Source organism: Macrobrachium nipponense, chromosome 34, assembly GCF_015104395.2.
Source record: "Macrobrachium nipponense isolate FS-2020 chromosome 34, ASM1510439v2, whole genome shotgun sequence".
NCBI lineage: Eukaryota > Metazoa > Arthropoda > Malacostraca > Decapoda > Palaemonidae > Macrobrachium > Macrobrachium nipponense.
This window is the reverse complement of record NC_061095.1, coordinates 26,434,305-26,458,182: the sequence shown is the minus strand read 5'-3', so window position 1 is coordinate 26,458,182 and position 23,878 is coordinate 26,434,305. Positions and strand designations below refer to the sequence as shown.

Below are 23,878 nucleotides of genomic sequence, written 5' to 3'. Positions count from 1 at the left end.
CTTACGACCGTCCCAGCTGCCGCTAGTTACCTTCCTATTGTTAAAGGACCTCAGGTTTGTATGGTTAGGAAAAATGCAATTTTCGACAAATTGTCATTTTTCTCCCGATGTGACTTTGGATAGCTACTTTGTACTCGCTATGGATAAGTTAGAAAACAAACGTCGTCGCCGTCTGCAAATGCCTCTGCTTCTGCTTCATCAACAGTTTGACGATCGAGCCTTCTACTGCTGGACATGTTGGTGCTCATTGGCTCGGCACACCCTGCAAGCGTAGGATGAGTACCCTCACACATGATCGATGTTCTCTTTGTTATTTCGTTTAGGAAGGTGTAATACCAGTCAGAAATGTTTGTCTTGGTCAGGAGACAAGGAAATATTAGAGCTAGTTATTCAAAAAATTAGTGGACAGGTTATCATCTAGTATGTTTAGGCTATTTCTAGCCTGACAAATAATTTAACCAAAATAGAGATAGTGGTAGTAGTAATATAGTTGATTCTAATCGTTCCAGAACCAGCTCTAACGGGTGCTGGGGGTAATGGAGAACTGCAAGCCTCCGAGTGGGTAGGTTCTGCCGGCCCCCCCCTGGCACAGAGCGGGCGGTGTTGGCAGCAGATTTCCCCTTCTCTCGATGTGTAAGTTCTCAGGATGATGAAAATTAAGTCAGATACAGACAAGGTGGGATAATAGGCTACATAGTGTTCAGGAAGAGAAGTGCAGGCTGCTTCGGGTTGGTTTCTACTATAGTAGTTTATAGGGGGACAGTTTGTCTTTAAGAGTCTCATTGGTTTTTTTCCAGCTTCGAGTTCCTTGCATCTGAAGTTTTCTTGGTCCATGGTTGGTTGTTCAGGGGTGGTTTCAGGTCTGTCGGGTTGAAGTGTTGAATACTGCTCCTTCATCTTAAAGGTTCTTTTCCTTCTGAGGATAAATTTCGTTCATCTTGCGATGGTGGTAAACTTGATCAGGTTTTCAATTTGACTCTACTTATATGGTATGGTAATTGTTAATATAAACTAATTCTTTGTTCAATGCATATTTACTTACGATAATTCAGTATGTAGAGAAATAGAATAACATTTAACTACGGCTAGCCTAGCGTTCACAATGATATATCGTATGCATATACAGCAGCCAAGCCTAGTGTATTCTCTATACTACATATTGGTATAGTAATTTCATACATTCAACTTCCCTGTCAGATATACTTAGCTATAGACTCCGTCGTCCCCGACAGAAATTCAAATTTCGTGGCACACGCTACAGGTAGGTCAGGTGATCTACCGCCCTGCCGCTGGGTGGCAGGAATAGGAACCATTACTGTTCTAGAACCAGATTTTCTCTGTCGCCGGTACTAGTAACATCGTTGCTAGTTCCTCCTGACTTTGACTTTCGTGTTTCATCGCCGTTGATCTTCTAGACTGATATTTTGGTGACGTATTGGATCTCTGGCCTGGCATACGCTTTTGTGGACTTTTTGGGATTTGGATAGGGATTTTTCTTAGAATGTCTGACTCTAGTTTTTCGTTGAGAGTGTGTGTGGATAAAAGTTGTAATGTGAGACTACCGAAAGCTTCGGTAGACCCTCACACTACTTGTAAAAGATGTAGAGGGAAATGTTCAAAATCGAATACATGTGATGAATGTAAGAATTTAAATGAGGAAGAATGGAAGGTTCTTAACTCATATTTGAGAAAATTGGAAAGGGATAGGGCTAGAAAAGCCTCTTCCAAAAGTCTGAGTAGGTCGGTCTCTAACGAGCCAGTTAGTAGTCTAGTGCCTATCTCTAATGTAATTGCTTCCTCCCATACAGCATTACCTTCTCAATTATCAGATTCTCCAAGTTCGGCATCGGAAATTGCAAATTTGAAGGCTTCCCTTTTGAAGATGGAATGCAAATTGAAGGATTTAGAAGGTAAGCAAAGTGAAAGTGTTCCCAGTGAAGTGGAGTGTGCGTCTGATCGGCTCTGTCTCGCTCCCAGGTCTAGACCTCTTCCAAGCTCCCAAGCCCAGAAGAGAAGGAATGTTGAAAGCCGCACGGAGGTTTCAGAGAATCCCCACCGGTAGGCGTCCCCTCGGCAGGATCTGTAGTAGCGTCCCAGACTGCCAAGGATAGCCGTTGGAAAGGCATCCTGAAACAGTGTTTTTCGTCATCCGATTCTTCTTCAAAGAAAGGATGGAGTTCGGACAAGCTGTCGAGACCTTCTAAAAGATCATGGAAGTCGCCAGCTTTGGACTCTAGCCCGGAAGATTTCCCGGAAGAATATCCACCGGAAAAGAAGAGGAAAGAAATCTATTCATCAAATCCTCCTTCCCCTAGATCGGATACGGAGAAAGAAGACGCCGCTACGAAGATCCTAAGAGAAATGCAACAACAGATATCTTTGTTGGTTGGAGTTTTGAGGAAGGATCCTCCCAGGAGAAAGGATCGCTTCCTTCCCATTAAAAAATCCCGTCCAGTGGAAGTCTCTGACAGCTCGGACGCGGCGCCTGCCAGGCGCAAAACGCCTACGAGGCGAGAGGATCCTACCAGTATTCATAAATACAGAAAGGCGCATGAGGTGCCTGGCGCCTGAGGCGCATTCCAGGCACCTACCAGCCATGATAGACTGTCCAGGATTGATACATCATCCACCAACCAGGCGCCATGAACCAGGATCTCCATCTTCATCAGACATAGAGTTAGAAGTGGACCGGGAGGCTCCTCTTTGGGACTTCTCACAGGATCAGTTTTCGCCTGACGGGGTCTCTAGACGTCGCACAGGCGGCCGTAGCCCTTGTCAGGATGTGGCTGATTCTGTGAGAGGTTTTAAGCATTCAAGGCCTTCTCCTGATAGGGACGCTAGTTGTCGCACAGGCGGCCGTCGTCCTTATCAGGACAGTCTTAATGTAAGTAAGGGCAAAGTGCAGGATCGGCCTTCTCCTGGCAGGGACTCAAGACGTCGCACAGGCGGCCGTAGCCCTTGTCAGGTTAGAGTCGGTACTGCAAAGAGCCCCTCACCTTGCTTAGAGAGGAGTCCTCCTCCGGTTGCTCACTCTTCTCCTAATGTTACTGGTCAAGATATGGAAGATGTGTCAGACTCGGAAGCAAATAAGGGGGCAGGTCTTTCGGACTATAAGACCTTGGCAGCCCTCTTATTGAAAGAGTTTGGAGAGTCTCTGAGTCCTGCTGCCCCTCCTTCTCCTCGGTCTTTATTCTCAAGCACGAAGACTTCAAAGTCATCCTCTTTTTTGAAGATGCAGCCTACCATCTCAATGAAGAGGGCTTTGCATGCTTTCGGGAATAGGCTTAAATCGAAAGAGGAGGCGGGGAAGACTGTGTTTACCTGTCCCCCTTCCAGACTATCGGGAAGGAGAGGGATTTGGTATAACACAGGAGAAGCAATGGGACTCGTTCTCCCTGCTTCTGCAGACGCAGACTTCTCAACATTAGTGGACTCGGCAAGAAGACATGCGCTTCCATCTGCTAAGACAAGCTGGACTATGTCGGAAATGGACCATCTCCTCAAGGGAGTATTCCATGTCTTGGAAGTTTTTAACTTCCTAGACTGGTCCCTTGGGGCTTTGGCCAAGAAGACGCAAGACCCCGATTTCTTGGAACCCGAAGTCCTTCATAGTGTGCTCGCCTGTATGGATAAGGCGGTTCAAGATGGATCAGCGGAAGTGGCATCCCTTTTCTGGGCAGGAATTCTAAAAAAAGAGAGCTGTCTTTAGGTCATTTTTAACAAAAGCAGTCTCTCCCGTTCAGAGGGCGTCTCTCTTATACGCCCCTCTTTCGAAGCAGCTTTTCCCTTCTCAGTTAGTGAGGGATATTTCTCACTCGCTGACTGAGAAGGCAACACAGGACTTGCTAGTACAATCAGCTAAGAAGTTCAAGGACCAAGCTGTTTCCTGCCACGAAGATGGAAGCCAAGAAGTTACTCAGCTGCCCTTTCGGGAGCTCGTCAGGCCAAGCCCCTAGGAAAAGAGGAGTGGAAAGAAGAGGAAGGTCTTCTTCCATTAGAGCAACGAAGAAGTCCAAGTGAGATACCAGTCCTCCAAGCACCAGTGGGGGCCAGGCTGCTGAAGTTTTCAGAAGCGTGGGCCTCGAGACATGTAGATTCTTGGTCTCTGGAAGTACTCAAGAAAGGATATCTCATCCCCTTCAGAGACAGACCTCCATTGACGACGACACCCGATGGGAGCTGTCAGTGAGGTACAAAGATCTTGCAAAAAGGGAATCCCTGTTAGGTCTAGTACAGCAAATGTTGGAGAAGGAGGCCATCGAGACAGTGCAGGATCCTCACTCCCGGGGCTTTTACAATCGCCTTTTCTTAGTGCCAAAAGCTTCGGGAGGGTGGAGGCCTGTGCTGGACGTGAGCGCATTGAACCGCTTCATGGAGAAGACAAAGTTCTCCATGGAGACTTCCAACTCGGTCCTTGCGGCTCTGCGTCCAGGAGATTGGATGGTCTCCCTCGACCTGCAGGACGCTTACTTTCACGTCCCCCTGCATCCTTCATCGAGAAAATATCTTCGATTCATGGTGCAGAGAAGGATTTACCAATCCAGGGCTTTGTGCTTCGGTCTCTCGACGGCTCCTCAGGTGTTTACGGCATTGATGAGGAATGTAGCAAGATGGCTACATCTGAAGGGGGTGAGAATATCACTCTTACTTGGACGACTGGCTCATAAGAGCGAAGTCAAGACAGCAGTGTTTGGAGGACTTGGAAACAACTCTGGATCTAGTGAAATCTCTCGGATTGCTCGTGAACCTCGAGAAATCTCAGACGATCCCCAGCCAGGACATTGTCTATCTGGGGATTCGGATGGATTCTCGGGGTTTTCGAGCATTTCCATCCCAAGAAAGGATTGCTTGAGGATTGGAGAAGATCTCGGCCTTCCTAGAGAAAGAGCGAAGCTCAGTGAGGGAATGGCTCAGTCTTCTGGGCACCCTTTCGTCGCTAGAGCAGTTCGTTTCTCTGGGGAGGCTGCACATGAGACCTCTGCAGTTCTACCTGAGGAGAATGTGGAACAGGAAGACAGGAGAACTGGCAGATTCTTTTCCTCTACAGGAAAATATCAAGAGCCACTTGCGATGGTGGTTAAAACCTCTGATAAAGTATGAGGGAGTGTCCTTGTCTCTGCAGAACCCTCGCCTAGTGTTGTTCTCCAACGCCTTGGAAACAGGATGGGGAGCAACACTAGGGACGAAGGAAGTGTCAGGCATCTGGACGAGAGAACAGATGTCCTGGCACATAAATGCGAAAGAGCTTCTAGCCATTCATTTGGCTCTGAGACATTTCGAAGAGGATGTCAGAGGCGTGGTGGTCCAGGTCAACTCGGACAACACCACGGCTCTGGCATATATCAGAAAGCAGGGGGGGACACACACTTTCTCCCTGTACGAGTTAAGAGCTCTATTAATCTGGGCGAAGGAACAAAAGACAGTACTCCTAACAAGATTCATTCAAGGAGGAAGGAATATAAGGGCAGACAGATTGAGCAGGAAGAACCAGGTCCTTCCTACAGAATGGACCCTTCATTCAGAAGTCTGCCAGAAGCTGTGGTATCTATGGGGGAAACCTCAAATAGATCTGTTTGCGACGTTCCTCTCCAGAAGGATGGAGAACTTCTGCTCGTTAGGGGAGGATCCCAGAGCCTTAGCAATCGATGCCCTTCTCATGGATTGGTCGGGCATAGATGCGTACGCTTTTCCCCCGTTCAAGATACTGGGGGAAGTGATAAGAAAGTTCGTGTCCTCGGAAGGAACGAGGATGACACTAATCGCTCCCTTTTGGCCCGCTCGAGAATGGTTCACAGAGGTACTGGAATGGACGGTGGACTTCCCCAGATCTCTTCCCGAAAGGACAGATCTGCTCAGACAACCCCACTTCGAGAGGTATCACAAAAACATCCATTCTCTCACCCTGACTGCCTTTCGACTATCGAAAGATTGGTCAGAGCGAGAGGCTTTTCTCGCAAGGCTGCAAAAGCAATTGCAAGAGCACGAAGATCCTCTCCATGCGGATCTACCAATCGAAGTGGGAAGTCTTCCGTAGATGGTGTAAGGCGAAGAAGATGTCCTCCTCCGATACCTCTGTGACCGAAATTGCCGATTTCTTTCTATATCTGAGAGAGGAATCTCAATTGGCAGTGTCTACGGTAAAGGGGTATAGAAGCATGCTATCTGCTGTGTTCAGGAACAGGGGCCTAAACATAGAAGATAACAAAGACCTTCATGACTTGATACGATCATTTGAAACATCAAAATCGAAAGCTTCGCTTTCCCCTAGCTGGAACCTAGACGTGGTTCTTAAGTACCTTACATCAGAGAAGTTCGAGCCTCCTAATCAAGCATCCTTCAGAGACATTACGAGGAAATGTATTTTTCTAATGGCTCTCGCTACTGCCAAAAGAGTCAGCGAATTGCAGGCTCTAGACTCTAGAGTGGGATTTAGAGGAGACACTGCAGTGGTATCTTTCCGGCCTTTATTTTTAGCAAAAAATGAAAATCCTTTGAGACCTTGGCCCAGGAGTTTTGAAGTTAAAGGACTTTCTCAACTTGTGGGAAAGGAACTAGAGAGGTCATTATGTCTGGTTAGAGCCTTAAAATTTTACCTGCAGAGGAAGAAACTGCTGCAAGGTTGCAATCAAAGTCTCTGGTGTGCGGTTAAGGACCCTAAGAGACTGATGTCAAAAAATGCCTTAGCCTTTTTCGTTAGAAACGTGATTACTGAGGCACACATGAAATGCAAAAGTGAATCCTTTGCAGCATTGAGAGTAAAAGCGCACGAGGTACGTGCAGTTGCTACATCGATATCTTTCAACAAGAACATGTCGATGAAAAACATCTTAACAGCTACGTACTGGAGGTGCAACTCGGTGTTTGCCTCCCATTATTTAAAGGATGTAAGGGTAATATATGAGAGATGCTTCTCTCTGGGTCCGTATGTATCAGCGGATACAGTGCTGGGTGAAGGAGATAAGACTGATCCTTAATTTTTGTTTAATTTTGATTTTAAAATAATTTGGTGTTGAATTTTAAGGTTGTTTGAAAGGTGGTTGGAGATAACTCCTTTCAATCTTAGTACTAATCCACGGTTAGGATCGGGTGATCAGGATTGGTGTTGTACTCCTTTGTTATGCCATTAGGCATAGGAGTATTATCATGTAAGTGGATAAGACCCCATTGACAAAGGCCATCAGGTTCTGTCGATAAGTGGATAAGACCCCATCGACAGTCCTCACAAGAGCTCTTAGCCATAGGTCACATCCTCGCTGAGGCTCTTGAGGCGAAGCAGACTTCTAAGCAGTAGCTATGAAATCTTCCGCCAAAACAGGTAGGAACCAGGGTATTTTTATTTTTATTACCTACAACGTATGTTGTTTACCTGTCTAATCAGTAATTAGCTGTCTCTTACCCTCCGCCAAAGGTGCCAATCAGCTAAGTATATATCTGACAGGGAAGTTGAATGTATGAAAATGATATTGTTATTGTACAATAAAGTTTCATACATACTTACCTGGCAGATATATACTTAGCTATAGACTCCGTCGTCCCCGACAGAAATTCAAATTTCGCGGCACACGCTACAGGTAGGTCAGGTGATCTACCGCCCTGCCGCTGGGTGGCAGGAATAGGAACCATTACCGTTCTAGAACCAGATTTTCTCTTCCACCTGTCTCCTAAGGGGAGGCTGGGTGGGCCATTTAATCGTATATATCTGCCAGGTAAGTATGTATGAAACTTTATTGTACAATAACAATATCATTTTTTAATAGTGGCTAATGCTGTAGGTTCAATGCAATCTGACTTCAGATAATTCAGTACAGGTGTAAATAGAACACGAGAATCCGATAATTCAGTATGAAATGCAACCGAACAGGAATGAAGATCAGATTTGGTCTGACTTCTGCATTATAAGTGTAGTATGTGTATCATCACATTAGTGTAGTATAAATACTAACTCAACAGTCTGTTTCGCGTTATGGAATCAACTGATGGCAAATCCGAGTTTGCGTTGCAGTATTTAACTCATTCTTGTCCTGGTTGGCTAGCATGACTGACGTGAGCTGTTACGTCATGTAACAGCTCTTCCACGCTTGTCCCATGTTTGTTGTCTTGAGGGAAGGCGTGTTTTTTCAACTATGTTTAATATTGACATATTAACCCTTAAACACTGAAGCAGTATTTTAAAAATCGTCTCCCGTATGCCGGTGGCGTTCGCGAGTGAGCGCCGAAGCGGATAAAATGTTTTCTTCAAAAAATCACAGCACGCTTAGTTTTCAAGATTAAGAGTTCATTTTTGGCTCCTTTTTTTATCATTGCCTGAAGTTTAGTATGCAACCATCGGAAATTAAAAAAATATCATTATCATATATAAATATTGGGATATATTACAGCGCAAAAAAAAATTCATATATAATTGTATACAAATCGCGCTGTGAGCAAAACGGTTAAAGCTAACGAGTTAATTTTTTTTCGTTGTATTGTACGCTAAGTTGTGATCATTTTGACATTGTAAAATGATCAAGGCAATACAGAAAATATTATCACAAAATGATGCATGAATTCGTAACGCGCGAACGTAAAAAAAGGCAGTTTTCAAAAATTCACCATAAATCGAAATATTGTGCTAGTGACTTCCCGTTTAAGACAAAATGAAGTTAATTGATTGAATATTACTAGACTGTAAGTGCTGTAGCTTACAATTGCAGTTTTTGACCATTTCGGTCGAGTTAAAGTTGACCGAAGGAGGAATGTTTTCTATCGTTATTTATATGAAAATATTTCAAAATTGGTAAAAACTACAACCATAGGTGGTTGTTTGTTGTATTCTACATGAAATTGCGCACATTTTCATATATAAAACTATATAACGGCTAATTTAAAATGGTGCAAACATTACGACAATCGGACAAAAAAAATTAGGATTTTTTCGGAGGAGTTACTGCGCGGACGTAAGTAAAAAGTTTATTTCATAAATTCACCATAAATCGAAATATTGTGTTAGAGACTTCCAATTTGTTGCAAAATAAAGATAAATGATTGAATATTACTAGAATGTAATAGTTTTAGCTTACAATTGCGTTTTTTAACCATTTTGGTCGAGTCAAAGTTGACCGAGGGTTGAAATTTTGGCACTTATCCTTATTTATATGAAAATATTTCAAAACTGATAAAATTTACAAACCTGGGTTGTATTTTGTTGTATTCTACATAAAATTGCACACATTTTCATATATAAAACTTTATATAACTACTACTTTAAAATGGTGCAAACATTACGACAATTGGACGAAAAAATTTGTTTCGGAAGAGTTACCGCGCGGACGTAAGGAAAAATAAATCGAAACATTGTGCTAGAGACTTCCAATTTGTTGCAAAATAAAGGTAAATGATTGAATATTACTAGAATGTAACAGTTTTAGCTTACAACTGCATTTTTTTACCATTTCGGTTGAGTTAAAGTTGACCTAAGGTTGATATTTTGGCACTTATCTTATTTATATGAAAATATTTCAAAACTGAAAAGCTACAACCATGAGTTGATTTTTGTTGTATTCTACATGAAATTGCGCACATTTCCATATATAAAACTTTATGTAACGGCTAATTTAAAATTGTGCAAACATTACGACAATCGGACGAAAAAATGTATGATTTTTTCGGAAGAGTTACCGCGCGGACGTAAAGAAAAAGTTTTTTCATAAATTCACCATAAATCAAAATATTGTGCTAGAGACTTCCAATTTGTTGCAAAATGAAGGTAAATGATTGAATATTACTAAAATATAATAGTTTTAGCTTACAATTGCGTTTTTCGACCATTTCGGTAGAGTGAAAGTTGACTGAGGGTTGAAATTTTGGCACATCGTTATTTATATGAAAATATTTCAAAACGGATAATAGCTACAACCATGAGTTGTTTTTTTGTTGTATTCTACATAAAATTGCGCACATTTTCATATATAATACTCCGTGTAACGGTTAATAGAAAATGGTGCAAAAATCATGTCAAAGTGACGAAATAATTTCTGAGATGTGTCGCTGATGCTTTTTAGTGCAAGAAGAAAGAAATTTGCGCTTGCGCGCCTGCGTAACGATTGTAAACAAAATAATGCCTTGATCCGTGAACTCCCAGCATCCCCCAAGGTGCGTGATTCAAAAGTTTTCTCTTAGTAGGCCTATACAGAACTATTTTGCCGCGAATTTTTAAAAAACTTTTTTATATCGACGTACCATATGTCCAATCGGCACCCAACAGACAATTTATATCGACATTTAATACGTCCAATCGGCGTTAAAGGGTTAACATACCTGACAATGATATTTTGTGCCATATAAATCAGAATCATAAGGAATGTGTACATTTCATTGCTTTCCAAGAAATTCCTTCCGGTGATGGAATTCGTTTGTATGAAGTCTTCATCCGTTTAGCAGACAAATTGACGCCAGTAATTACATTACGCTTAGTATGTCAATGACAGTTACAATGTAATTACTGGTCGCATTATGAAGTTACAGTGACAACTGAAGTTAATATAGGGTAAAGGGTTACATTTAAATTACCTTAAAATATGTAATTGATTACTTTTCAATTAACCCTTTAACGCCGAAGGGGTATAATAAAAATCGTCTCCCGTATGCCAGCGGGGTCTGGGAGTGAGCGCCGAAGCGGAAAGAATATTTTTTTCAAAAAATCACAGCATGCTTAGTTTTCAAGATTAAGAGTTCATTTTTGGCCCCTTTTTTGTCATTGCCTGAAGTTTAGTATGCAACCATCAGAAATGAAAAAAAATATCATCATCATATATAAATATTGGGATATGTGACAGCGCGAAAAAAATTTCATATTTAATTGTATACAAATCGCGCTGTGAGCAAAACGGTTAAAGCTAACAAGTTAATTTTTTTCGTTGTATTTTACTCTAAAGTGCGATCATTTTGGTATATAACACATTGTAAAACGATCAAGGCAACACAGAGAAAATATTATCTCAAAATGATGCATGAATTCGTAACGCACAGACGTAAAAAAAAAAAAAGCAGTTTTCAAAAATTCACCATAAATCGAAATATTATGCTAGAGACTTCCCGTTTGTTGCAAAATGAAGGTAATTGATTGAATATTACAAGACTGTAAGTGTTGTAGCTTATAATTGCAGTTTTCGACCATTTCGGTCGAGTTAAAGTTGACCGAAGGACGAATTTTTTCCATTTATTGTTATTTATATGAAAATATTTCAAAACTGATAAAAGCTATAACCATAGGTTGTTTTTTGTTGTATTGTACATGAAATTGCACACATTTTCACATATAAAAGTTTATGTAACGGCTAATTTGTAATGGTGCAAACTTTACGACAATCAGACGAAAAAATTTAGGATTTTTTCGGAAGAGTTACCGCGCGGACGTAAGGAAAAAGTTTATTTCATAAATTCATAAATCGAAATATTGTTAGAGACTTCCAACTTGTTAAAAATAAAGGTAAATGATTGAATATTACTAGAATGTAATAGTTTTAGCTTACAATTGCGTTTTTCAACCATTTCGGTCAAGTCAAAGTTGACCGAAGGGTGAAATTTCGGCACTTATCGTTATTTATATGAAAACATTTCTAAACTGTTAAAAGCTACAACCATGAGTTTTTTAATGTTGTATTCTACATGAAATTGCGCACATTTTCATATATAAAACTTTATGTAACGGCTAATTTAAAATGGTGCAAACATTACGACAATCGGACGAAAAAATTTCTGATTTTTTTCGGTAGAGTTACTGTGCAGAAAATGTTTTTTTTTTTTTTTTTTTTTTTTTTTTCCTCCATAAATTCACCATAAATCAAAATATTGTGCTAGAGACTCCCAATTTGTTGCAAAATAAAGGTAAATGATTGAATATTACTAGAATATAAGAGTTTTAGCTTACAATTGCATTTTTTTACCATTTCGGCCGAGTCAATGTTGACCAAAGGTTGATATATTGGCACTTATCATTATTTATATGAAAATATTTCAAAACTGATAAAAGCTACAGCCATGGGTTGTTTTTAGTTGTATTCTACATGAAATTACGCACATTTCCATTATAAAACTTTATGTAACGGCTAATTTAAAATGGTGCAAACATTACGACAATCGGACGAAAAAATTTGTGATTTTTTCGGAAGTTACTGCGCGGACATAAGGAAAAGTTTTTTTTCAGAAATTCACCATAAATCGAAATATTGAGCTAGAGACTTCCAGTTTGTTGCAAAATGAAGGTAAATGATTGAATATTACTAGAATATAAGAGTTTTAACTTACAATTGCGTTTTTTGTCCATTTCGGTAGAGTCAAATTTGACCGAGGGTTGAAATTTTCGCAATTATCATTATTTACCGTATATACTCGAGTAACGTGCGATCTCGCATATTATGCGACCCCCAAATTTTCACAAATAAACAGTGGTTTTGTCATGTATCTCATGTATCATGTGAGTTCCTTTTCCGAGAGCGTCAGTTCATAAGGTTGGTGGTTTAGCATGCTAATGGCCAAGTCATTCAGATGTGTGCTGCTGCTAGTCAAGTTACGGTAATTTTCTTACTAATCTCGAGAATTGAATAGAAAATCTCAAGATTAAAAAAGAATCCCAAGATAATAAAATAATTGTAAAAATAACGCCTTGGAGTCCTAAATCATTCTCTCTCTCTCTCTCTCTCTCTCTCTCTCTCTCTCTCTCTCTCTCTCTCTCTCTCTCTCTCTCTCTCTCTCTCTCTCTCAGGAATAAATACTGTCATTTGAGTCTTTCACCAACGAGTATCAGTAAATGTGTAGACATTGTGTGCGTTTAAAAAATGTGCAGTACACATACATTCCGATGTTTCGTTTTTTGGAATTTTCCAGATTTCGGAAATGTGAGGTCAGATGCATAATCAAACAAACATCACTACTGCAGCAAAAACATTTTTTCCCTATATGCTTTTCATTATTGTTATTTATTAATTACAGTTTATTTAAATAAATATTAATATAATACTGTTAAATGAATGTGAGATAACTAAGATCACCTATAACAAAATAGTGGGATAATTAATACCATATGTTCACTAATAGCTATTATTTTCAAAACAAACATTCCGTGAAATGCAAAAAATATATATGCACATGACAATCAAAATATAATAATGTTTTGCAGTTCAACTTGTGAATTTTAACAATAAGTATGACTATATAATATATTTCACCATATCGATCTTGAAGTTGAAGAGTCGTAAAATTTTTGTGATGGTCCGGGAAAAGGATTTGTACTTCGTGATTACGTATCGCTACAAAACCATGTGGTATTTTCATACCACTATATTGATGACGCATCGCTACGACACATTGGTATTTTTCATACCACTATACATTAAAGTTAAAATGATCATATTATATTATTGTTTTCCCGAAGAAATAATTATATAAAGAAAATTATTGAGTAATTTTTGCCGTCAGCAGTCAGAAAATCACGAACATGGTAACGTTCAAAACTAGTGCCATCCACAGCATATGTCTATAAATAGAACTGAAGCAGAGGGCAGTCATTGGATAACAGATCTCCATGGCTACCAACCAACCAATCAGGTGTTAGTTATACTACTCTGAGAATTTCTTAGAATGAACGTTTACACACGCAAAGCTAAAGATGATGTGTGTTTTGCATACAATACGCAGTTTTAGTTTTTATTAGTGTACATATTTTACTGATTACATGAAGAATAGAATGATTCCTTCTCATTACTTTGAATGCAAAATGGTTTGAAGATTCTTCCGCAGAAAGAAAAGAACAAAAATTTCTTTAGAAGATGATACCTATTTACTAATGCGGTTGACATAGCTTCAAAACAAAATTCAGCTCTTTAATCTCTGGAAAAATGTTAATCTTTCTGTCTGCTGGTCACATTCTTTATATCCCCGGCGACTAACAACAACAAAATTTGTTTGTTTGTTTTATCTTCCAAGATGTAGGTATTTATTACCTGTAGGTACAGCACATTTTTTAACAAAATGCCCATACACACACGCACACACATACAGTTGCACGTGTCTAATACCTATTGGTTTCAGAGACTCAAGTTAACAATTACAGTATAGTTGAGAGGAGAGAGAGAGAGAGAGAGAGAGAGAGTTCATCCTAGATGGCCTTGGTTCATCTCTATCTCTCGAGGAATGTCAAGATTTGTTCCCTGCACTTTGTAAATTTAGGCCATGCGACTGACAGCAACAAAATTCATATTTTTTTTTCTTCCAGATATGAATTACCCTTACTGCACATTTTTAACAAGCATGAACACACTGCAATATACTCTCTCTCTCTCTCTCTCTCTCTCTCTCTCTCTCTCTCTCTCTCTCTCTCTCTCTCTCTCTCTCTCTCAGAAAAGATACCGTCAATTCAATTTATCAGTATCTTTTCCTGATAGACAGAGTAAGTATTTAGGACTCCAAGGTTTGGCATATGTCTTGGGATTTTTGGTTAATCTTGGGATTTTCCATGGTCAACTCTTTGGATTAGTAAGAAAAATGTGATTATTTGAGTAGCAGCAGCTGCAGCGCACACCCAAATGAATCAGGTAAGCCTAGCACGCCAAACAATAGTATTTACAAAATGAACAGAGCTCTCTGGCTGGGCTGTTTTGGTCCTCCCACGTGTTTGATCGCACATCTGCCAAATTTATAACAATAGAAGAAATAAAACCATTTCTCCCATTACAGATATCAAATATTATCTTTTCCGTTACGCAGAATTCTAAATAAATTAAGTAGGTTCACAATTGATAAAGTTTTTTTATGCAATAACAAGAAACGGAGTCAGATTTTCTATCAACATGGCATCATATTTTGGTGCTGTTGCGAATATTTCAACCAGTTCCACGTGCGTTTAAATCCATACTGACTGTACAGTCTGGAGGTAGTTCTCCCTTCTACACATATCTTGATTTCTTAATATCGTAGGTATAGAATAAATTGGTGAGCAAGGAAATGTGAAATAAAGCATAACAGAGTAAGTTTGACGAGTGAGAAAATAAACAATCGTATACAAACAGATTCTCTCTCTCTCTCTCTCTCTCTCTCTCTCTCGTCTCTCTCTTCTCTCTCTCTCGTCCTCATCTCTCTCTCTCTCTGACAAAATAATAGATAGGAAACAGTGACTGAATATTGCTTGAATGCGATATGGCAAAGTTTTGGCCTGACTGAAGTGTGGAGTGACTTTGACACCGACTTACAAGTTATTCCTGGTCATCTCACAGCCATGGATAGACATCAACTTCACAGCCGAGAAAGGGCAATTGTATACAAAATAATTAGGTATGGAAAATGTGAAATGCGGGCCTATGTTGTCCCATAAAAAAAGCTTTCGCTCGGACAGCTGAGGAGAGAGAGAGAGAGAGAGAGAGAGAGAGAGAGAGAGAGAGAGAGAGAGAGAGAGAGGAGAGAGAGAGAGAGAGAGAGAGCAGGGCCAAATAGGAAGGAGATTAAAGTACCTGGGAATGAAAACCCCTTATAATCTTATAATATTAGCCTCGGGGTTTATCTCAAGGACATTCAAAGGTCTGTCAATCACGAGCTGTTGTTGTTTTTGTAAAATTAGCATAAGGACAGATCTTTAAAAGCCACGCCAGAGAGCTCGCCACGGTGACAGGACTATACCTTCCATATGAAGATGAAATGATCAAAGATCTGGAAGATGACGAATATGACTGCCTTGATGGCGAAGAATTCAGAGCAGTATTTGATGATACGGACACAGAGAGCGACTTTGGAGGATTTTAGTTTATTAATTTTATGCATTTTTTTTTTTACCTTAATAAATTTTCACTTAACTGGGTATCCTAAAATAAAAATAATAGTTCAAGTATCAAATGTTTCTTTTACCGAGTAAAACAAAAAGTAAAAATTCCTTCGGTATTGTGCCTTAATCAACTGATTTGGAAATTATAGATGTTTAGTCTAGAACAGTTAAACATGCTGTATAAACCAACATAATGCAAATGGCGCACGATCGCTCTTTTGTATTTTAAAATACAATAGTAATATGAGAATGCATACAATATTATTGAATATAGTGAAGTACAAGTAAAGCATAACTTTTTAAAAGATCTACTGTTTTCCTCCGGTAGTAACTATCGCAATCTGCTTATTTGGGAAAGCATAGACGGTACGCTAATTTTATACCGCGTGTATGATGCGACCCCTTTAAAATTAGCTTCAAAATTAGGTTTCAAAAGTCGCATAATATGCAAGTATATACGGTATATGAAAATATTTCAAAACTGATAAAAGCTACAACCATGATTTTTTTTTTTGTATTTTACATGAAATTGCACACATTTTCATATATAATACTCCATGTAACGGCTAATTTAAAATGGTGCAAAAATTATGTAAACAAAACAACGCCTTGATCCATGAGCTCCCAGCATCCCCTAAGGCGTGTGATTCAAAAGTTTTTGCCTAGTAGGCCTATTACTACTATTTTTCCTGCGAATTTTTAAAAACTACTTTTTTTATGTCGATGTACCATATGTCCAATCGGCACCCAACAGACAATTTATATCGACGTTTAATATGTTCAATCGGCGTTAAAGGGTTAAATTAAAATTACACAATCATGCCGTCAACACAGCACAGTAGTTGGGGGGGGGGGGGGGGGGGGGTGGCCTAAGCAGGCATGATGCCGACTAGTCAATTTCCTTCGCTCCAGATGCAACCATATCACTTGGTCTCGGCAAATGTTTTTGTTCCTAGTTGGCATAAATGAATCTGGATGCTTAACTCATATGGTTCGAAGTCATATTGTTCGTCTTACAACGTAATTTAAGTCCAAATTTGATTAATACGTCTCATTGGAAACTAGTTTTTTCCTTCCGTTAATAGAATGTGTAAAAATTAGCAATTCCTTTCGTTTTCACTCTTTTTCATAGGTACTATGAGCTTTATGTTATTAATCTTTTGTCGGTGTGAAAACAACAGTAAATGAGCTCTTTCATGCTAGTAGTTTTCTTTTACCATGGCTGCATTTAATTTCATATAAAAGCTTGGGAGTTTTATCCATATTGCCGATGCACTTAATATTGCCTTATTAGCTCCACTACATTATAACATGAATACGTACAGTATTTACTGGCACACGCAGATGAATACAATAACGGATGTTGCTATCAGATTTGTGTGGATGAATATAATAATGAATGTTGATATCAGATTTGTGCGGATGAATACAATAACAAGTGTTGCTATCGGATTTAATCGTATTAGCAACTAAGTAGTTTCTCGTTTGGTTGTTCATGGCTGTATGCAGTTATACGAGTATATATCAGTAAGATAATGCTTTTTCAACTTAGAAGATGGTGTAAAGATAAGGAGGTGGAGATGTTAGATGATTGTAATTCGGCCTCTTGCTCTCTTTTACTTTCCTAATTTCATATTCTCTTTATTCATCTTACTTTCCACCGTCTCCTAAAACTTGATCATTGTGCAACAGAGAAGCTTTTCCTCCTGTTACACCTTTCAAACCTTTTACTGTCAATTTCCTTTTCAGCACTGAATGACCTCATAGGTCCCAATACTTGGCCTTTGGCCTAAATTCTATAGAATTAAACCCAACTATCTAGCTGCCTGACTGCACGCTGCTGCCTACACCAGCTGCGTGAGAGATTTAGAGAGACTTATTTTCAAAATGTAGTGCCTATTTTAATTACTAACCCCATCGTAAATCAAATTATCATTAGACAAGTTACTGTAGCTTAAATACAGTGGGGAACAGAGTACGGACTGTATACACGATCACGTCTTGAAGAATTTCCTGAATTTCTAATGAGGTTTGTCAAAATTATCTTTGGGAGCAGAGTCAGTCTAGTTTCTCTCTCCCATTTTTCTGTTAAAACTTCTAATGTCTTTACACAATCTTCTTTATCTGGTCATTCTTCTGAGGTCGCTTCGGAGTCTTCTCTCGCTCATCTTGTTTCTTTGCCATTTTCACAGCAGAGCAAGAGTTGTCATCGTCTCACCCTAAAATTTGGGAGTTTTGACTCTCTCTCTCTCTCTCTCTCTCTCTCTCTCTCTCTCTCTCTCTCTCTCTCTCTCTCTCTCTCCAGCGTTAAAGGAAGTAATTCTGGAGGGGCTGCTTTCTTAGCACCTTCCACGGGTCCTGTAGTCTTCTCAGGCTGCTGGTGTGGATGCCTCAAAGGTGGTAGCGGAGTCTTCCGCAACTCCGTATTTTCATCCTTTACTTGTTTTGAGATGTAATGCGTCCTCTGTAGTTCTTGCGGCGGCTATGGCAGTTGGAGATGCGTCTGCGCCTTCGTTGACTGTATCGATACCCGTTGTCATCAGCCACTCCTTTCATAGGGTAGTTAGTAATCTTCCTTCTCCAGTTCCCATTTTTATACCTTAAGACCTTAAGTGTTTGAGATGTAACATGCTTACCACAGTAATTGCTGGGGGGGGTTGGCAGTTCGTCTGCACCAGCTAGCAATTTTTGTGGCCTCAGCACCCTTCATTAGGGTAGTTGGTAATTTCCTTCTGCGGCTCCTATTGGTTCCACTTCCACAGTTCGTAACCTGTCATTAAAGCACTATATGTGCCGCACAGTAGGTTCTCCACCTCTCTCTCTCTCTCTCTCTCTCTCTCTCTCTCTCTCTCTCTCTCTCTCTCTCTCTCTCTCTCTCTCTCTGCTTATTTCTCCTGTTTATTTCTCGTGCTTATTTCTCCTGCTTATTTCTCAACTTTTTCCTGTGGGTTTTTCTGTTCTACCTTCAAAGGGTTCAAAGTCGGTTTGGCCATGATTCCGGAGCTTCCGGGAGTACTTCCTTCCCTCATTTGATCAATATAGTTTCAGCTCCGGACTGGTAATGGGCATTAGTTGGATCGCGTTTTGCAACCTCTTAGCTCTTGCGGGGTGTTGCTCGCCCATTGTAGTCTGCCAGGTGTCGTGTCATAGTCAGTCACTGGCGGGTGCGGAGTTTCGGAGTCGAGTGAGACTGGTTCAAGGTTGTCATCGTCTTGGTTGGTACACGTTTGGTGCAACAGTGTGGGGTTGACTCGTAGGGGGTGGGCGTTCATCGCCAAGGGTATATTTGGCTCAGGTGTAACGTTATCGTCACTGGGTAGTTAGGGTATGTGCAGTCGAGTGAGACCCGCTCTTACAGGATTTGCGGAACTGGTGACCGTTGGCTTTTGTGAGGGGATGGACAGCAGTTGGACAGGTGTTACGTCATCATGCCTGGGGGAAGTGCTGGATTGCGCAGTCGAGTACTTCTTGCTCAGGAGTTTATCATCGTCTTGTTGCTATATCGTTACGCAGTCAGATCAGTTGGCTCAGTTGTGATGGGATCCTGTATGTTGTTTGGTGCGAGCAGCCAGGCTTAGTAAGTTCTGGGTTCTTGGGTGCTGCTCTTGTGGGGTTCCGGCCTTGCCGCTGTTCTGGTCTGACCGGACAGGCCTGACAGTGGATAGATACCCTTTGAAGAGAGAACCGGTTGCTAGTTGTGGGTTTTTGTTTCTCTGGCGAAGGAAGCGAGTATAAACGGATGGTAGTCTTTTTCCATTCTCTCTTCTGCAGTGCAGGCTCCGGAGGAATCTCACAGTTAACTCAAGTGATGTTTGATATGTTGTATTCAACTAAACCAGTAGTCTCTCAACCATTAAGTATGCTGATCTGGTTTCGGCGAGTAGGGCAGGTTTTGGGAAAGATGACTCTAAGCTAGCATCACTTTCTGTATGAGGTAACGGGTAACTCTCCTGCCGGAGTCAGAGTTTTGGTGTACGAGTCAGTTGAGGTTTTTCGCTATTGGGTTCCTTCATTATTCGTGTGGTAGGGATTACAGATCATAAGGCTTGTATTTGGAAGACACCTTCCACAGCCAGTGGAAAGCCTTGTCCCACTGTGTGTGGATTTGGTGAGAGCTGATGGGTGTTTCTCAGATCCTGGACTGTTTGACAACCTCTTCACTTTGGTTTCGAGGGGCTTTGCACACCAGACTAAACTTTTTGGATGGCGGTACTATGTTCTTGTCAAGGAGAGGAGGGCCTTCTTGTTAAATCACCTGCCTCAGCACCATCCGGACATTCTTAAGAAGGGGCTCTTAGTCGAGCATTGGTTGGTTCTTCATCGCTTTCGGAACCTTCTAGTTGGGGCTTCACGTCCAAGGGCGCAGTATCGCGGATGGCTACCCTTAAGCTTCATGAGGAATGTTTCGGTGTCAGCGATCGTGTAGGTGGTTATTTGAGTGTCGGTGTGGTTTTTCACAACGCTCTACCTTAGGGAATTTCAGTTTCTTCAGAGAAAGGTTACTCGCGGGTCCAGTCGTTGGTAACTCAGTTTTATAGATGCCTTGGTAGAGTTAGGGTGTTAGAAGTTTAGGGAGGCAGTGCTAGTCTAAATGAACTCGTGTTTTTCTGGTTGGTCAAGCTTAGACTAAGTGTATTGCTCCTTTAGGCCCTTGAGGTTAGGCAGATCCCGATGGTCATGTTGGAATAACTACAACTTCTTCAGCACAAGTCATCTACATCAGTGAGCAGTAGAGAATTGAAGGTCCTGCACACTCATCTTCATACATGAGAGGCTAGATAGCCACATGGGAGGTTCACCATTTCCCCTCCATACATGAGAGGTATAGAATACCACATGGGAGGTTCTTCAGACTCAGGCGGTACCTTGAACTCGACACTGATGGTATGGTACTTCCTGTGCAAGCATCCTCACCTACTGAGCTGGACGACCAGGTGAGATTTGTTTTTACCTCCATGAATAAGTAGTATAACTTACCACATGGAGGTACTTCAGACTTAAACGGTACCTTAGACTTAACACTGACGTTGAAGTACCTTCTTTGCAAATATCCTCACCTTCGAGTTAGATAACTAAGTGACGATTCATGCATTTAAACAAAGTAGGTTGCTCATGAGTTACCTGCATATGTTCTGTGGATAAGTTGGGGCTGAATTAGATTGATCCCACCTCCGAAGAAATGTCGTAATCGGGCTAATTCAGGTGTTCAGGGAGTGTATTGCAATATGAAGTTTTCATAATAAAACTAATATTGTAATACTTACTTGAACACCTGAATGATTCCCACCCTCCTCCCCACTTGAATTTGATAGTGAATGATTCAATTGAGGAACCAGACCTCTGGTAACACTAACAGTTAACCCTTAAACGCCGAAGTGGTAAAAAAAAAAAATGTCTCCCGTGTGCCGGAGGTGTTTCAGAGTGAGCGCAGAAGCGGAAAAAAATTTTTTGTCAAAAAATCACAACGCGCTTAGTTTTCAAGATTAAGAGTTCATTTTTGGCTCCTTTTTTTGTCATTGGCTGAAGTTTAGTATGCAACCCTCAGAAATGAAAAAAAATTATCATTATCATATATAAGTAATGCGATATATGATAGCGCAAAAACGAAATTTCATATATAATTGTATTCAAATCGCGCTGTGCGCAAAACGGTTAAAGGTAACAAGTTACTTTTTTTTCGTTGTAATGTACACTAAATTTCAATCATTTTGGTATATAACACATTGTAAAACGATAAAAGCAACACAGAGAAAATATTATCACAAAATAATGCATGAATTCGTAACACGCGGACGTAAACAAATATTTTTTTCAAAAATTCACCATAAATCTAAATATTGTCCTAGAGACTTCCAATTTCTTTCAAAATTAAGACAAATGATTGAATATTACTATACTGTAAGAATATTAGCTTACAATTGCAGTTTTTGACCATATCTCACGAGTTAAAGTTGACCAAATGTCGGATTTTTTTATATATATTTATTTATATGCAATTATTTCGGAAATAAGAAAAGCTACAACCTTCAAATATTTTTTGTTTTATTCTACATGAAATTGCGCACATTTTCATATATAAAACTCTATGAAATGCATAATATGAAACGTAGCAAATATGCCGAGAATGGGATGTATGCATTTCGGAGATTTGTGGCGGAGAATCCGCGCACGGAGGGAAGGAAAGTTTTTTTTTTTAAATTCACCATAAATCTAAATATTGTGCTAGAGACTTCGAATTTGTTTCAAGATGAAGATAAATGACTGAATATTACTAGACTGTAAGAGTTTTAGCTTACAATTGCGTTTTTCGACCATTTCGGTAGAGTCAAAGTCGACCGAACGTGGTTTTTTTTCTATTTATCGTGATTTATATGCAAATATTTCAAAAATGAGAAAAGCTACAACCTTCAATTATTTATTGTTGTATTCTACATGAAATTGCGCGCATTTTCATATGTAAAACTTTATGTAACGGCTAATTTAAAATGGTGCAAACATTACCACAATCGCACGTATGATTTTTTTGGGAAGAGTTACCGCGCGGACATAAAGAAAATGTTATTTTTTTCATAAATTCACCATAAATCGAAGTATTGTGCTAGAGACTTCCAATTTGTTGCAAAATGAAGGTGTATGCTTGAATATTACTAGAATATAAGCGTTTTAGCTTACAATTGCATTTTTCGACCATTTCGGTAGAGTCAAAGTTGACCGAAGGTTGAAAATTTGTCACTTATCATTTATTTTTTATATGAAAATATTTCAAAATTGAAAAAAGCAACAACCATGGGTTGTTTTTAGTTGTATTGTGCATGAAATTGCACACATTTTCATATATAAAATTTTATGTAACGGCTAATTTAAAATGGTGCAAACATTACCACAATCGCATGTATGATTTTTTTTTCGGAAGAGTTACCGCGCAGACGTAAGGAAAAAGTTTTTTCATAAATTCACCATAAATCAAAATATTGTGCTAGAGACTTCCAATTAGTTGCAAAATTAAGGTAAATGATTGAATATTACTAAAATATAAGAGTTTTAGCTTACAATTGCGTTTTTCGACCATTTTGGTAGAGTCAAAGTTGACCGAAGGTTGAAATTTTGGCACTTATCGTTATTTATATGAAAATATCTCAAAACTGATAAAAGCTACAATCATGACTATTTTTTTTTTTGTATTCTGCATAAAAATGCGCACATTTTCATGTATAATACTCCATGTAACGGCTAATTTAATATGGTACAAAAATTATGTCAAAGTGACGAAATCATTTCTGAGATGTGTCACAGATACTTTTTAGAGCGGCAAGAAAGAAATTTGCGCTTGCGCGCCTGCGTAACAATTGTAAACAAAACAACACCTTGATCTGTGAACTCCCAGCATCCCCCAAGGCGCATGATTCAAGAGTTTTCGGCTGGTAGGCCTAAAAGTATTTTTCCGCGAATTTTTAAAAAACTTTTGTATGTCGACGTAAAATATGTCCAGTCGGCACCCGAGAGACAAAAAATGTTGACGTAAAATACGTCCAGTCGGCGTTTAAGGGTTAAAAATTACTCACTTAGTGGGTAAATATGTGGGGATATAGTTCTGGCTGGTCAGTGACCAGGGCTAATTCAGGTGTTCAGGTAAGTATTACAATATTAGTTTTATTATGAAAACTTCATTTCTATGTTCTCCTATGGCAGTTTTTCTCTTACATTATATGATCTGTTCATTGTTTTGTTTTTATTTTTTCAGCCTCGTGTTTCATGAATGGTGTAATGTGCAGGAAGCGTTATCTGTTGAAGATACAGCCATCACAGCAACCATTCGTAAATATATCCAGCTGTCTGAGTCATCGAAGCACCTGTATGCAATGGCAAGAGTATTACATGAAAAGGTATGAATTATAGTTTCAAGTTAATCGCTGTTTCTGTTTCTTAGCTCATATTATCATGTTTACTCACTAGTACTGTATTTGGAAGTAGATGCTAGCTGGGAAATGATTTCATGTAGAGATCTATTCTTTGTTCAGTTGTTGAGATGATGGTTGTAAGGATCAGTACCATTCATCTGTATATTGAAGGTGTATTGAAAGTGTTTTT

The 23,878-nt window shown here is 39.7% G+C and overlaps 1 protein-coding gene across 5 annotated transcripts in view; it reads left to right on the top strand.

Annotated features, from left to right (window-relative positions):
* The window catches only part of LOC135207986 (mucin-17-like), an 86,598-nt gene that overhangs the window by 32,327 nt on the left and 30,393 nt on the right, over positions 1 to 23,878 (top strand). For all 5 annotated transcript variants that reach the window (XR_010313095.1, XR_010313094.1, XM_064240063.1 and 2 more), the window contains exon 7: positions 23,532 to 23,673. Coding sequence is in view for 3 of the 5 variants with exons in the window: in XM_064240063.1 (XP_064096133.1) it covers positions 23,532 to 23,673 (142 nt within the window). In the remaining 2 variants the exon portion in view is untranslated. The remainder of the gene's footprint in view (positions 1 to 23,531; positions 23,674 to 23,878) is intronic.